Below are 14,078 nucleotides of genomic sequence, written 5' to 3'. Positions count from 1 at the left end.
CTGCAAGGGAGGGGGGTGATAGCAGGGAGTATAGTGCAGGGGAGGGGGGTGATAGCAGGGAGTATAGTGTAGGGGAGGGGGGTGATAGCAGGGAGTATAATGCAGGGGAAGGGGGGTGATAGCAGGGAGTATAGTGTAGGGGGGGTGATAGCAGGGAATATAGCGGAGGGGAGGGAGGGGTGATAGCAGGGAGAATATTACAGGGGGGGTGATAGCAGGGAGTATAGTGCAGGGAGGGGTGCTAGCAGGGAGTATAGTGCAGGGAGGGTGATAGCAGGGAGTACAATGCAGGGGAGGGATAGCAGGGAGTATAGTGCGGGGGGGGTGATAGCAGGGAGTATAGTGCAGGGGGGTGATAGCAGGGAGTATAGTGCAGGGGAGTGATAGCAGGGAGTATAGTGCAGGGGAGGGGGGTGATAGCAGGGAGTATAGTGCAGGGAGGGTGATAGCAGGGTGTATAGTGCAGGAGGGGGTGATAGCAGGGAGTATAGTGCAGGGGAGGGGGGTGATAGCAGGGAGTATAATGCAGGGGGGGTGATAGCAGGGAGTACAGTGCAGGGGAGTGATAGCAGGGAGTATAGTGCAGGGGAGTGGAGTGATAGCAGATGGAGTATAGTGCAGGGGACGGGGGATGATAGCAGGTAATATAGGGGGGGTGATAGCAGGGAGTATAGTGCAGGGGAGGGGGGATGATAGCAGGGAGTATAGGGGGGGGTGATAGCAGGGAGTATAGGGGAGGGGGGGTGATAGCAGGGAGTATAGTGCAGGGGAGGAGGGGGGGTGATAGCAGGGAGTATAGGGGAGGGGGGGTGATAGCAGGGAGTATAGGGGAGGGGGGGGGGTGATAGCAGGGAGTATAGTGCAGGGATGGGGGGGTGATAAAGAGTATAGTGCAGGGGAGGGGGGGTGATAGCAGGGAGTATAGGGAAGGGGGGGTGATAGCAGGGAGTATAGGGGAGGGGGGTGATAGCAGGGAGTATAGGGGAGGGGGGGGGGGTGATAGCAGGGAGTATAGGGGGAGGGGGGATGATAGCAGGGAGTATAGGGGAGGGGGAGTGATAGCAGGGAGTATAGGGGAGGGGGGTGATAGCAGGGAGTATAGGGGAGGGGGGGGTGATAGCAGGGAGTATAGGGGAGGGGGTGATAGCAGGGAGTATAGTGCAGGGGAGGGGGGATGATAGCAGGGAGTATAGGGGAGGGGGGGTGATAGCAGGGAGTATAGGGGAGGGGGGGTGATAGCAGGGAGTATAGGGGAGGGGGGGTGATAGCAGGGAGTATAGGGGACGGGGGGGGTGATAGCAGGGAGTATAGGGGAGGGGGGTGATAGCAGGGAGTATAGGGGAGGGGGGGTGATAGCATGGAGTATAGTGCAGGGGAGGGGGGGTGATAGCAGGGAGTATAGGGGAGGGGGGTGAAAGCAGGGACTATAGGGGAGGGGGGTGAAAGCAGGGACTATAGGGGAGGGGGGGTGATAGCAGGGAGTATAGGGGAGGGGGAGTGATAGCAGGGAGTATAGGGGAGGGGGGATGATAGCAGGGAGTATAGGGGAGGGGGGGTGATAGCAGGGAGTATAGGGGAGGGGGGGTGATAGCAGGGAGTATAGGGGAGGGGGGATGATAGCAGGGAGTATAGGGGAGGGGGGGTGATAGCAGGGAGTATAGGGGAGGGGGGGGGGTGATAGCAGGGAGTATAGGGGAGGGGGGGGTGATAGCAGGGAGTATAGGGGAGGGGGGTGATAGCAGGGAGTATAGGGGAGGGGGGGGGGGTTGATAGCAGGTAGTATAGGGGAGGGGGGGATGATAGCAGGGAGTATAGGGGAGGGGGGGTGATAGCAGGCAGAGTGATGTACCTGCTCTGGGTATAAATGGAGTATTTGTCAGCAGTGGATTGTTAAACAAAGAACAGAGGGCACCCCAAGGTCACGCGAACATGCAAAGAAGGGCATTTGTAATGGGTCTTTCATGGCTACGGGAGGCAGAACACACAGAAAAGTTATTGTTTGGGGGCAAAGGGAGAGAATTTTTTTGCCATTAACCAGAGAGCGGCTTTGGAGTGAATGTGGTTCGTTGGCTGAAAGATTTCGTAACTTCCCTATCGGGCATGTGCCTGTGGGCAGTGGAGGATAACGCCGGTTGTTGTTTTCCCACGGAGATTGCCCTGTGTCCTGGCGGAGAGTGACCAGTGTCCGCCTTACACCTGACGCACACCCACTTGCCGGGGTGCTGTTATAATTTGGGCGCAGGGAAGCTGGTTTTGTGCGCGTGGGACCTGGGGAAATCCCTTTTGTACTGTGCTGTTTCAGTGTGTGTGTTGGCGTGACAGGGGTTAAACACATTGTAATGCCAAACCATAACGCTCAGGTCTGTACACAGCTGTTAGAAGAGAGACAGAGAGAGGGAGAGAGACTGAGAGAGAGAGACAGTCAGAGAGAGAGAGAGACAGTCAGAGAGAGAGAGACAGTCAGAGAGAGAGAGACAGAGAGAGTCAGAGAGAGAGAGACAGTCAGAGAGAGAGAGAGTCAGAGAGAGAGAGAGAGAGAGACAGAGACACAGAGAGAGAGTCAGAGAGAGGGAGAGAGAGTCAGAGACAGAGACAGTGAGCCTGCTTGTATCTGCATTCTCTCTCTCCAGCTCTCTCTCTCCTTCTCTCCTTCCAGGTATTACACTCTCCTCCCTGTCCCTTAGTCCTGTCTCTCCTCCCTCATACCTCAGCCCTCTCCATGATCCCTCCCTCTCCTCCTCCTCGTTTTCTTGTCTCTTTCCCAGGTGTCTCTTTTGCCCTCCTCTCTCTCTCTCCTGGATATATCTCGCCTCCTTGCTCCGCTTCTTCCTGAGAAATCCCTCTCTTTCAGGTATTTTTGCACTAGTCCTCCTCTTCCCTTTAATCTTCTCCCCTCCCTCATACCTCTTCTGTTCTAGTCCCTCCCTCTATCCTCCCTCTTATTCGCTCCCACTTGCCCTCCCTCTCCCCTCTGTTCCCTCTCTTTCCCTCTCCTCCCCTCTCTTGTCTATCTCTCTTCCCTTCTCACTCCAACAGAATGGAAAGTGTAGCTGTCAGCACCCGTCGGACTGGAAGCCTCCCGCACACAAACGCAGGCAGATCTACACAATCGCACTTAGCTACACAAACCCACACACAGTGGCACTGACCCACAAACACTCAGGGACACACTGTGCCGTGCGTCTCACTGACCCCCTCTGATGTCCGTTCCAGCGCTGGGCTGCTGCTCCGAGAACTGTACAGAAGAACAGAGACATGTCTGGGAAGCTGGTACCCCTCGGAGGACCCTAACCACCTGCAGGCTGTCTGCATTGACCGAAGGTACCTAACTCCTTGCTGACCTACCTGTCCATTCTCAGACATCCTCACCCAACCACCAGCTGACCGCAGGTATCTATCTGCTCTTCCATTTACCTTTAACACGCTGATACCTTCATCCAGCAATGTGTAAGCGGTCAGCTAACTGAAGGTCCATACGCTTCTCTTGCTTCCCTGCCCATCTGCAACCGGTCAGTTGACTGGAGATACTGACCTCTCACCCATCTACCTACATACTATTTGCTCTCAGTGCCTGCCGGCACGTTCAGCAGCAATAGGGTTATATATACTGCCTCCTATGTACCCGTATATAAGTATATTCAGTCTAGAAGCTGATTTAAGGGTCTCTACCACCTCCCCAAACTGCATATCCACGCCCTCATTTGTCAGCACTAATCACACCCTCATCTATGAGCACAGATTTAAGATACCCAGCTCCCAAACCCCCCTCCCCCCCACCCGGAAATCTTCACCTAACAACCTGCACTCAGTCAGGACCCTCTCCATCCCGGGGATCCCCATACTCTGAGAATTCCCCCTTTTTACTCACTTAGTACTTCCCTCTATCTGTCTGCACTCGCGCCCATCTCTCACTGTCCCCCTCTCCTCTGACTTTTCTAGTTCTACCTCTCTTCTCTCTGACCTGTCCCCCTCTCCTCTGACTTTTCTAGTTCTACCTCTCTTCTCTCTGACCTGTCCCCCTCTCCTCTGACTTTTCTAGTTCTACCTCTCTTCTCTCTGACCTGTCCCCCTCTCCTCTGACTTTTCTAGTTCTACCTCTCTTCTCTCTGACCTGTCTCTCTCTCTCAGTACTTTCTGTCCTGTCTCTCCTCTCTGTCCTGTCTCTCTCCGTACTCCCTGTCCTGCTAATCAAATCAAGTAAGCTTTATTGGCATGACGAAAGAACATTTCAGTATTGCCAAAGCGTGAATAATAGGGGGCAGGGTATAATGGTTACACAGTACATGAATTATTGGTGGTTACGGTATAATGATTACACAGTACATGAATTATAGTGGGTAGGGTATAATGATTGCACGGTACATGGGTAACAGTAACACACAGGGATGTGGGGGTTAGTAACAGGTGCTGATATAGTGTGCAGCTAGTTCTGCCGGGTTTCATCTTCTCCCAGGAGGATCGCTATTTTTTTGGTTCTCTTCTATATTATTAAAGTTCTGGATAAGGGCTGTGAGTTTCTCCAGGTGGGCACTCCTCATTTCAGAGTATTGTGTGCAAGGCAGCAGGAAGTGTGTTTCATCTTCTACCTCTCCTAGCTCACATCGCTGGCACAGTCTCATCTCCCGGGGCTTCCAGTTCTGCCTGTGTCTGCCTGTCTCACACACCTCTCCTGGCTTATATCGCTGGCACAGTCTCATCTCCCAGGGCTTCCAGTTCTGTCTGTGTCTGCCTGTCTCACACACCTCTCCTAGCTCACATCGCTGGCACAGTCTCATCTCCCAGGGCTTCCAGTTCTGTCTGTGTCTGCCTGTATATCTCACACACCTCTCCTAGCTCACATCGCTGGCACAGTCTCATCTCCCGGGGCTTCCAGTTCTGCCTGTGTCTCACACACCTCTCCTAGCTCACATCACTGGCACAGTCTCATCTCCCGGGGCTTTCAGTTCTGTCTGTGTCTGCCTGTCTCACACACCTCTCCTAGCTCACATCGCTGGCACAGTCTCATCTCCCGGGGCTTCCAGTTCTGTCTGTGTCTGCCTGTGTCTCTCACACACCTCTCCTAGCTCACATCACTGGCACAGTCTCATCTCCCGGGGCTTTCAGTTCTGTCTGTGTCTGCCTGTCTCACACACCTCTCCTAGCTCACATCGCTGGCACAGTCTCATCTCCCGGGGCTTCCAGTTCTGTCTGTGTCTGCCTGTCTCACACACCTCTCCTAGCTCACATCGCTGGCACAGTCTCATCTCCCGGGGCTTCCAGTTCTGTCTGTGTCTGACTGTTTCTCACACACCTCTCCTAGCTCACATCGCTGGCACAGTTTCATCTCCCGGGGCTTCCAGTTCTGTCTGTGTCTCACACACCTCTCCTAGCTCACATCGCTGGCACAGTCTCACCTCCCGGGGCTTCCAGTTCTGCCTGTGTCTCACACACCTCTCCTAGCTCACATCACTGGCACAGTCTCATCTCCCGGGGCTTTCAGTTCTGTCTGCGTCTGCCTGTGTCTCTCACACATCTCTCCTAGCTCACATCGCTGGCACAGTCTCATCTCCCGGGGCTTCCAGTTCTGTCTGTGTCTGCCTGTCTCACACACCTCTCCTAGCTCACATCGCTGGTACAGTCTCATCTCCCGGGGCTTCCAGTTCTGTCTGTGTCTGCCTGTCTTTCTCACACACCTCTCCTAGCTCACATCACTGGCACAGTCTCATCTCCCGGGGCTTCCAGTTCTGTCTGTGTCTGCCTGTCTCTCTCACACACCTCTCCTAGCTCACATCACTGGCACAGTCTCATCTCCCGGGGCTTCCAGTTCTGTCTGTGCCTGCCTGTTTCTATTTCTAGGCTGTGGGCGCTCATTCGGTACTGGCTCAGGGTCTGTCTCTGTTTTGGGTCTTTTCCCTTCAGTAGGTAGGGTGCCAGAGTGTATTCTCTCTGTAGGCTGTGGTAGGTCTCCAGGTTCTTTGAGCGTTGGATATCATTTTCCCACATAGTCACATACTGCTCCTTCATTTCGCTGGCGATTGAGTTGATTTGTTTTTTCGGCAGGCTGTTGATCTGTGTGGGGTTTTGTTCTGGGAGTGAGAGGACAAGTTGTTTGATGGCACAGGGTTTAGTGAGGAGGTCCTGGCTTCTCATTGCTCTGTGGCAGTAAGACTGTGGGTGGTTGGTGTTTAGGTGAGCCCAGAATGTCAGTGCTCTCTTCTGTACAGTGAGCAGTACAGGAAAGCGGCCCAGCTCAGCCCGGCATGCATTGTTTCATGTACTCCTGTGTACTTGGAGAATTCCAGATACTGGTCTCTCTCTCTCTTCTCTCTGTCCTTTCTCTCTCTTCTCTCTGACCTGTCAATATCTGTCCTTTATCTCTCTTCTCTCTGACCTGTCTCTCTCTGACCTATCTCTCTCTTCTCTCTGTCCTGTCTCTCTCCTTACTCTGTCCTCTCTCTCTTTCCTGTGTGTCTCTCTCTCCTTACTCTCTGTTCTGTCTCTCTCTTCTCTCTGTCTCTCTCATGTCTCTCTCTTCTTTCTGTCCTCTCTCTTCTCTCTGTCCAGTCTCTCTCCTTACTCTCTCTGTCCTGTCTCTCTCTCCTTACTCTCTCTGTCCTATCTCTCTCTGTCCGGTCTCTCTGTCCTGTCTCTCCTTACTCTCTCTGTCCTGTCTTCTCTCTCTCTCTCTCTTTGTCCTCTCTGTCCTCTCTCTCTCTCTCGGTCTCTCTCTCTCTCTCCTCGGTCTCTCTCTCTCCTCGGTCTCTCCCTCAGCTTTTCTCTCTCCTAGCTCACTGCCTGCTTCCCTCCATCCCATCCCCAACTCTCTTTGTCTCTTAGGTTCCCTCTCCCTGCCTGCTCTCCTCCTGTTCTCACCCCCTCTCCCTTCTCACTTTGTCTCTCTGCCTTCACGCCGCTCCCCCCCCTCGCCTCTTTCTCAGTTCGGGTTATGCATGAAAACACAGAGCAACTCCCCTATCTAGTGCCTGGCACAGGGATCCCCAGCCCCCCCTCGCCCCCCCCCCCAGCCCTCCACCTGAACTGACCCCCTGCAGAAAGTGCGAGGTGCGGAGTTATTTCTAACGCGCTGCAGCGAGGCCCCTTCCAGCCCTACAGCCGTACCCGTCCCTAACAACCATATCGTTTCATTAGTGACCCCTCTTTATTACGGGAATTCTTTGTACAGGAACTCCCAAACATCTCTTCCCAGCCCCCCCCCCCAAAAAAAGCCATTTCCCATAAAAGAAATGACTATTCTAAATATATTCCCATTTCCAATGTCTCGCTCCCAGGCATCATTTCCTCCTGCAGAACTCCCTGTTATAAGGACTTCCTCTTCACCCGCGTATCCTTGAACGCTCCCTTCCTTGCGGAGAAATTCTTTTTAAGCCCTGGTCTCGAGGTGCAGCGGGGCGGGTGGGGGGGGGGGGGGGGGGGGGGGGGAGGGGGGGGTGTTGGGGGGGGGGGCGGGTGCCTCCGCTCTCGTTCCATCCTGGTGATTTATAATCCTGCTTTGAACATTTATTTTTATTTAACTGCCATTACATATCATTTAAAATAATGTTATCAAGCAGGGGGGCGGCCGACTCCTGTCCTCAAGGGCCACCATCAAGACAGGTGTTAAGGATATCCCTGCTTCAGCACAGGTGGTGCAGTCGAAGACTGCGCCACCTGTGCTGAAGCAGGGATATCCTTAACACCTGATCTGTTGGGGGCCCTTGAGGACTGGAGTTGGCCATTCCTGACATAAAGAATAAAGGACATAACATAGTAGCATGTTTTCTTACAGAGATTACATATACAGCTCAACCCCCTTATAACGCTGTGCTTGGGGTCCAAAGAATCACATTGCGCTATAAGCGGGTCGCGTTATAAATAAAGTGCAATTGTACGCATTGTACAATAAAGTATTTAAGACACCAATAATCGTGTTGTGAAGTATTCATACATACGAAAATTGGGAGCCGCGCTGGCACCGCGTTATTACGGGTTTGAGCTGTAGTGATAATAATGGATCAATTTAACTGGCAAATATATATATATAATTAAGAGAAGAAAAATATTTAACTTGGATTGTAAGCTCTTCGGGGCAGGGTCTCCTTTTCCTATTGTTTTATGTGCGTATTTCTATCGTATTATAATAGGATGTCTTGTGTATTGTAATGCGCTATGTACCTGAATGGTGCTATCTAAATATATAGCTATACATACATACAAAAAGCTGCTTGATTATATAGCAGTCGTCCCTGCAGCCGTCAGATCGTTGCACCAGATAGATATGAGATTAACAGCAATTATTGTATATGTGATGTGGTCATTGTGCCTTTACCTGTGTTTATTGAGCATGATTTCAGGTCTAAAACCCTTAAACTTAGCAGTATAACTGGTTCCCTTAGAAAGGTTGAATCACTCGTAAAGGAAAATATTATACTCACCTGTGTCCTGTAAAAAAGACGCGTTTCTTTGTTTGTTGTACACGCATTTCAGATACTTCGTGTTTTTTAAAAATCCAACAACGGCATCGGCCTTGCTTAACACAGGGAGGCCCCCCCCAACAGTTCAGGTTTTACGGATATCCCTGCTTCAGCACAGGTGGCTCAAGCAGAGCATCTGATTGAGCCACCTGTGCTGAAGCTGGGATATCCTGAAAACCTGACCTGTTAGGGGGGGGGGGGTGGTTATCAGGACTGGAGTTGGTCACTCCTGCCTTAACAAACAAAGAACAATAGAAAATCACAATTTAGATAAAGATTGTAACATCCTCCCCAAACATTTCTTTCCCCAGCGAAACAATAAATGTAAAAAAAAAAAATATATATGTTTCTAAACGCGCCTGATTTCTTACAAATCTATATTTAACGTGTTAAACATGCCACAGCCATTTAGTTACTTGGTCCTAGAAGGGCTGTCCCTTTAAACACAGCGTTAATAATTATTAGATTAGACTGTAAGCTCCTCGGGGCAGGGACTCCTCTTCCTTAATGTTACGTTTATGTCTGAAGCACTTATTCCCGTGACCTGTTATTTATATTATCTGTTATATATATGATTACCCCGTGTATTCCTACTGTGAAGCACTATGTACATTAATGGCGCTATATAAATAAAGACATACAATACAATAATGGGACGGTTATTACATGGTACTGAAGGTGTTGCACGGCCCGCTGGGACTGCCGCTTCAGCAGTAGCACGATCCTGTGTATAAGAGCCCATCTCTCCCTCATTGTGCCCCTCTCTGAGCGAGCTCTGCCGCTGTTACCGTGGGAATCCCAATGTTTGAGGCCTCGCTCTCTCTCATGACAATCCGCATCTGTCTCCCTGTGTGCGTAGGCTGGTGTCACCATGTGTGTGACAGCTCTGCCCTTACTGCTCCTGCTGCTGCTCCATCTGCCGCTGAGTGCATGGGCTGCCCGGCCCCCCCGCGTCTACCTATCCTACAGAGGTAAGTCTGGGTTAGAGTGTAAGCTCCTGGGGGCAACGACCTCCTTCCTTTTCTCATACAGGGTTATTGTCCTCCCTCCCACGTTGTACTACTCTGCGGAATAGGTTAGCGCCATGCACATAAAAGAGAATACTGGAGAAGAGGGGGTGGTCCCCTACATGTATGTACGCCAGGGGGGTTTCTCCTGCAGGCAGTTCTTCAGTGGGAGGCAAAGCGAAGGAAATGAACCTGCCAATCAGGGGAGAGCTAATGAAGGGGGAAGACATGTGGAGAACCTGAGCACCGAACTGGTGCTGACCCGATTCCCACCGCCTCTGCACGTAAACGGCAAGGCCCAGATCTGCCAAACGGTGCTAAGCTTCAGCACGCCTCCGATCCCCTTCATATGGAACGTGTGTTCGAGCGTTGCACTCTTTTGGGGCGCTGGGCCTAAGAGGGGTTTTCATTAAACAGCGAGACAGGAACTCCCGTGGAAGTCAGTAGGCGTCCCAATCGGCACTATTGCAGTTTAATAAATGACCCCCCCCCCCCTCCAAGTCGTAAATGCCAACTGCCTTCACTTTGCATTGTGTCGCAGGCCCCTATGGCAGGGAAAAGGTTAAATTCCACAGCCGCCCTTATTGCATGTGATAAAATGTGTCCCTGTGTGTGTGTGTGACCTTTGCCCCTCAGGGGTCACGGAGGGGAACAGATTAGGCAGTGGTTTTATGTGTATTTGACCTCTAACCCCCAAAGGTCAGGCCACGAATTGTCTTCCCCTGCTCCCTCCTATTGGAATTTGGGGGGGTTGGGAGGGATATTGGCAGATGTATGATATTTACATTATTTAGGGCTGGTGAACAAAGGTGCTTGTTTGACACCTATCCCTCTATCAACAAGCGTATTCAATACAAGTACACACCCTTATTGTCACCATTATGTGCAGTTTTCGGCTTCAAGCCACCGCTAATTGTATAACCATGCCAAGCTTGCATGCACAGAAGTGAGTCATAGGGGTCAGCCATCTTTAGAACACCCGTTGGCAAAGTTCACTCAAACTAATGAAAGACGCCACAGAAAACCACACCTCTTTAATAAAGCCTTTGAGTAGCGCCTTTGAATAGTATTATAGTTCATGCACTGACCTTGACCCCTTGCGTACGCACTGACCCCTTGCGTACGCACTGACCCCTTGTGTACGCACTGACCCCTTGCGTACTCACTGACCCCTTGCGTACCCACTGACCCCTTGCATACGCACTGACCCCTTGCGTACCCACTGACCCCTTGCATACGCACTGACCCCTTGCGTACGCACTGACCCCTTGCGTACGCACTGACCCCTTGCGTACCCACTGACCCCTTGCATACGCACTGACCACAACAACCTCCTGCTGCCCCTGTAAGTCCTCCATATGTGCACCTTAGACTGTAAGCTCTTTGGGGCAGAGACTCCATCACCTAATGTTTCTTGTAGCTCTTATTCCCGTTACAGTGTTCTGTTCCATGTATTCCTGCCGCGCAGCGCTGTGTATATGGATAGCGCTATACAAATAAAGACATACCTACAGAAAACGCAGAGATTGCAGAAGACAAAGCGCAGGGCCGCCGTGCTGCAAACGGGTTCATTGTTTTAGGATGCATCCTGGGGAAAGGCAAAATACTTCCGCAGACCGTGTAAAGCTGCATTTATATATGTCAGAAATCCCCCAAACCATGCGTGCCCCCCATTGATCAGCTGAGATCTCCTTCACTCGGCAGATCCAGCGATGGTTCCTAAAATCTGTATCCCGCCCGCATTATCCCGCCCATGTCATGTTTTATATCTGCCCTCTGGAGGGGGACAGGACGGGGCTTTGCTGTGTGTCTGCCCTCTGTAAGTCAGGGTGCACCCCTGTGTTCAGCCCCTCTATTCAGTGGCTGGGGCGTTGGGTTTTGCTGTACTTTGCCCGCAGCCCAAAAATACAGCGTTACCTCAGCACAGACGCGGGCACCTATTAATAGGGCGCCCTGAGCCCCTCGATCTGTGTGAGACAGCTGGGCCTTTATCCCTCTCGTCACTGGGTGTGTGTGTGAAGCCGTGTGTCCCTGCAGCAGATTGTGCTGGGGGGGGACACCCTGTGTGTCTGTGTATAAATCTGTGTGTCAGAACATATCTATGTATGAATAGGATGAGCTTACAGACAGCTGATGCCTGTGTATGCTGGAGGGTGTCCTTTAAATTGTATGTATGGACAAGCCATTCCTGGCGGATCACCTGAGGCATCCGGACTGTGCTTTAAGCCCTTATCTGCATTGCAATGCCCCTCTGGCAGATTAAGGGTTATCGGCAACCCATCCGTTATCTCACAGCAAACCCACCTAATTGCACTAATCAGTCTATTTATTACAAACTGCCTTTACATTCCCGTGTTTTATCCCAGTCGGACCATTCATGGTGAAATCCAACCGATTATTCTACTTGGGTTCCAATGTTGTTGGAAAATAGCATCTTCTGGGGTTTTTTAAAAATGGCTGCCACTGTAAACTGTCAGGAATGTTTTACTCCGCCTCGGTGTGGATTCCGGTTGGCATTGTGTACTGTGGGTGATCCATGGAGTTCTTATAGTAACCCTGTCTCCCTGGGATCTCTCCCGCGCAGGCCCCAGGGAAGGGGCTGATCACAGGATTACTTTGTGCGTCAGAATGTCCATTTTATTTCCCCGTTCCAGCAATAATAAGATACGTCCCATCAGCTTTTACTTCTTCAAAGTGCTCAATAAAACAGGGCCCTTCTAGGGACCTAAACTAAACAGCTGATCAGGCAGCGGGTCGGGCAGCGTGGCAGTCTCTGTCTCTAGCAGACGCGGACGCACTGATTCGGAGACAGTGTCATTGATTTTATGTGACCGGAAGCTGTCTCTCAGAGCGTAAGTGGAGGAGTCTCGCAGATAGAAATCAGAACTTTTCCATTAAAACAATCTTCGCGCTTTCTGCCATCTGAGACTGAAACCTCTAGTACAGCGTGCCCCAGCCTTATTACCCTCTGCTCCCCCTGCTAGAAAATCATTGTGTCTGCGAACCCCTAATGAATAAATCTCATCGCGGACTCATTAGACTATCGCTAACAGACGTGTGTGAGCGATTCCCAGGCAGTATATATAGTGTCCTGAGCGTGTGGGGGGAACACACGTGTAATAATCCCCCAAACTGCCCCCACACGGACTCAGGAACCCGCTATACTGCCTGAGATCCGCCATTACTTCTGTTTTTGCCTTGGGGGACACGGGGGGTGTGGAGGTGACCTCGGATTGAGTGCGGGGCCTTAGACAGATATCCTTGACGGTTGAGCGGGGGAACCTCGGGACATCCTGCTGAGCAAAGCCCATTAGTTGTAAATATCTTAAAAGTTCCCAGTTCTCAATTCCATGTTCTGATACCGGTGAAATGAAACGATTCAGGGGCCGCGTCCTTCACCACGTCCCTCATATTCTCTTTTTAAATGTAAAATAAATCTGTCATTATAAATACAGAATCTGTATTCATACTAACACACAATATTCATTTTCTAAAAATAAGTGTGTGTGCGCGTTTGTAGGAGAAACGCAAGGCTGTTGATTTGCCTAAGGTGTCTAATACCCTTGCACCGGCCCTGTATATAGGAATATATATATATTGAAGTATTTATACGTGTGCTGTGTATATGGGATTATTTATATAATAATAATTAATAATAATTGTTTGATGTATAGCGCTGCTAGTTTTACGTAGCGCTTTACAGAGACATGTTGCAGGCGCAGGTCCCTGCCCCGCAGAGCTTACAATCTATGTGTTTGATGCCTGAGGCACAGGGAGATAAAGTGACTCGCCCAAGGTCACAAGGAGCCGACACCTCGTGTGTGCGTGTGTGTGCGCACACCCATGGGCTGTATATATGAGGGTGTGTATACGTGTGCTGTATATAGGGGAGTATGTATACGTGTGCTGTATATAGGGGAGTATGTATACGTGTGCTGTATATAGGGGAGTATGTATACGTGTGCTGTATATAGGGGAGTATGTATACGTGTGCTGTATATAGGGGAGTATGTATATTTCCCACTCTCCCTTGTCCTCCCTCAGACCTCATGGAGTCCCGCACCGCCCGCTCCTTTAGTTTCGGGTTTAACACCAGTGATTACCGGATCCTCCTCCTGGATCAGGACCAGGACCGGATGTACGTGGGTAGCCGCGACTACGTGCTGTCACTGGACCTCGGCAACATCAACCGCGAGCCCTTAATCGTAAGCTCCGGAAACCACACGGGAGACACACGTCCTGCACACACCATGCACACGGGAGACACACGTCCTGCACACACACAGCACACACCATGCACACGGGAGACACGTCCTGCACACACACAGCACACACCATGCACACGGGAGACACACGTCCTGCACACACATAGCACACACCATGCACACGGGAGGCAAACGTCATGCACACACAGCACACACCATGCACACGGGAGACACGTCCTGCACACACACAGCACACACCATGCACATGGGAGACACACGTCCTGCACACACCATGCACACAGGAGACACACGTCCTGCACACACCATGCACACAGGAGACACACGTCCTGCACACACCATGCACACAGGAGACACACGTCCTGCACACACACAGCACACAGGAGACACACGTCCTG

At 51.3% G+C, this 14,078-nt stretch overlaps 2 protein-coding genes across 5 annotated transcripts in view; both read left to right on the top strand.

Annotated features, from left to right (window-relative positions):
- Positions 1–14,078, top strand: part of RIBC1 (RIB43A domain with coiled-coils 1) — a 538,781-nt gene that overhangs the window by 325,399 nt on the left and 199,304 nt on the right. The gene's annotated exons all lie outside the window — the stretch shown is intronic.
- Positions 1–14,078, top strand: part of LOC142471955 (semaphorin-3F-like) — a 43,782-nt gene that overhangs the window by 3,403 nt on the left and 26,301 nt on the right. The window contains exons 1-4 of one of the 4 annotated variants that reach the window (XM_075578488.1): positions 2,766–2,851; positions 3,214–3,321; positions 9,310–9,421; positions 13,502–13,662. In XM_075578488.1, the coding sequence (XP_075434603.1) occupies positions 9,322–9,421; positions 13,502–13,662 (261 nt within the window). In that variant the 5' untranslated portion in view covers positions 2,766–2,851; positions 3,214–3,321; positions 9,310–9,321. Of the gene's footprint in view, positions 1–2,765; positions 2,852–2,942; positions 3,391–9,309; positions 9,422–13,501; positions 13,663–14,078 lie in introns of those variants that run through there. The other 3 variants (XM_075578487.1, XM_075578485.1, XM_075578489.1) reach the window with 3 other exon arrangements.

Source organism: Ascaphus truei, chromosome 21 (assembly GCF_040206685.1).
Source record: "Ascaphus truei isolate aAscTru1 chromosome 21, aAscTru1.hap1, whole genome shotgun sequence".
In the NCBI taxonomy this organism is placed as follows: domain Eukaryota; kingdom Metazoa; phylum Chordata; class Amphibia; order Anura; family Ascaphidae; genus Ascaphus; species Ascaphus truei.
The sequence above is the reverse complement of the archived record's forward strand: the minus strand, read 5'-3'. Positions and strand labels throughout refer to the sequence as shown.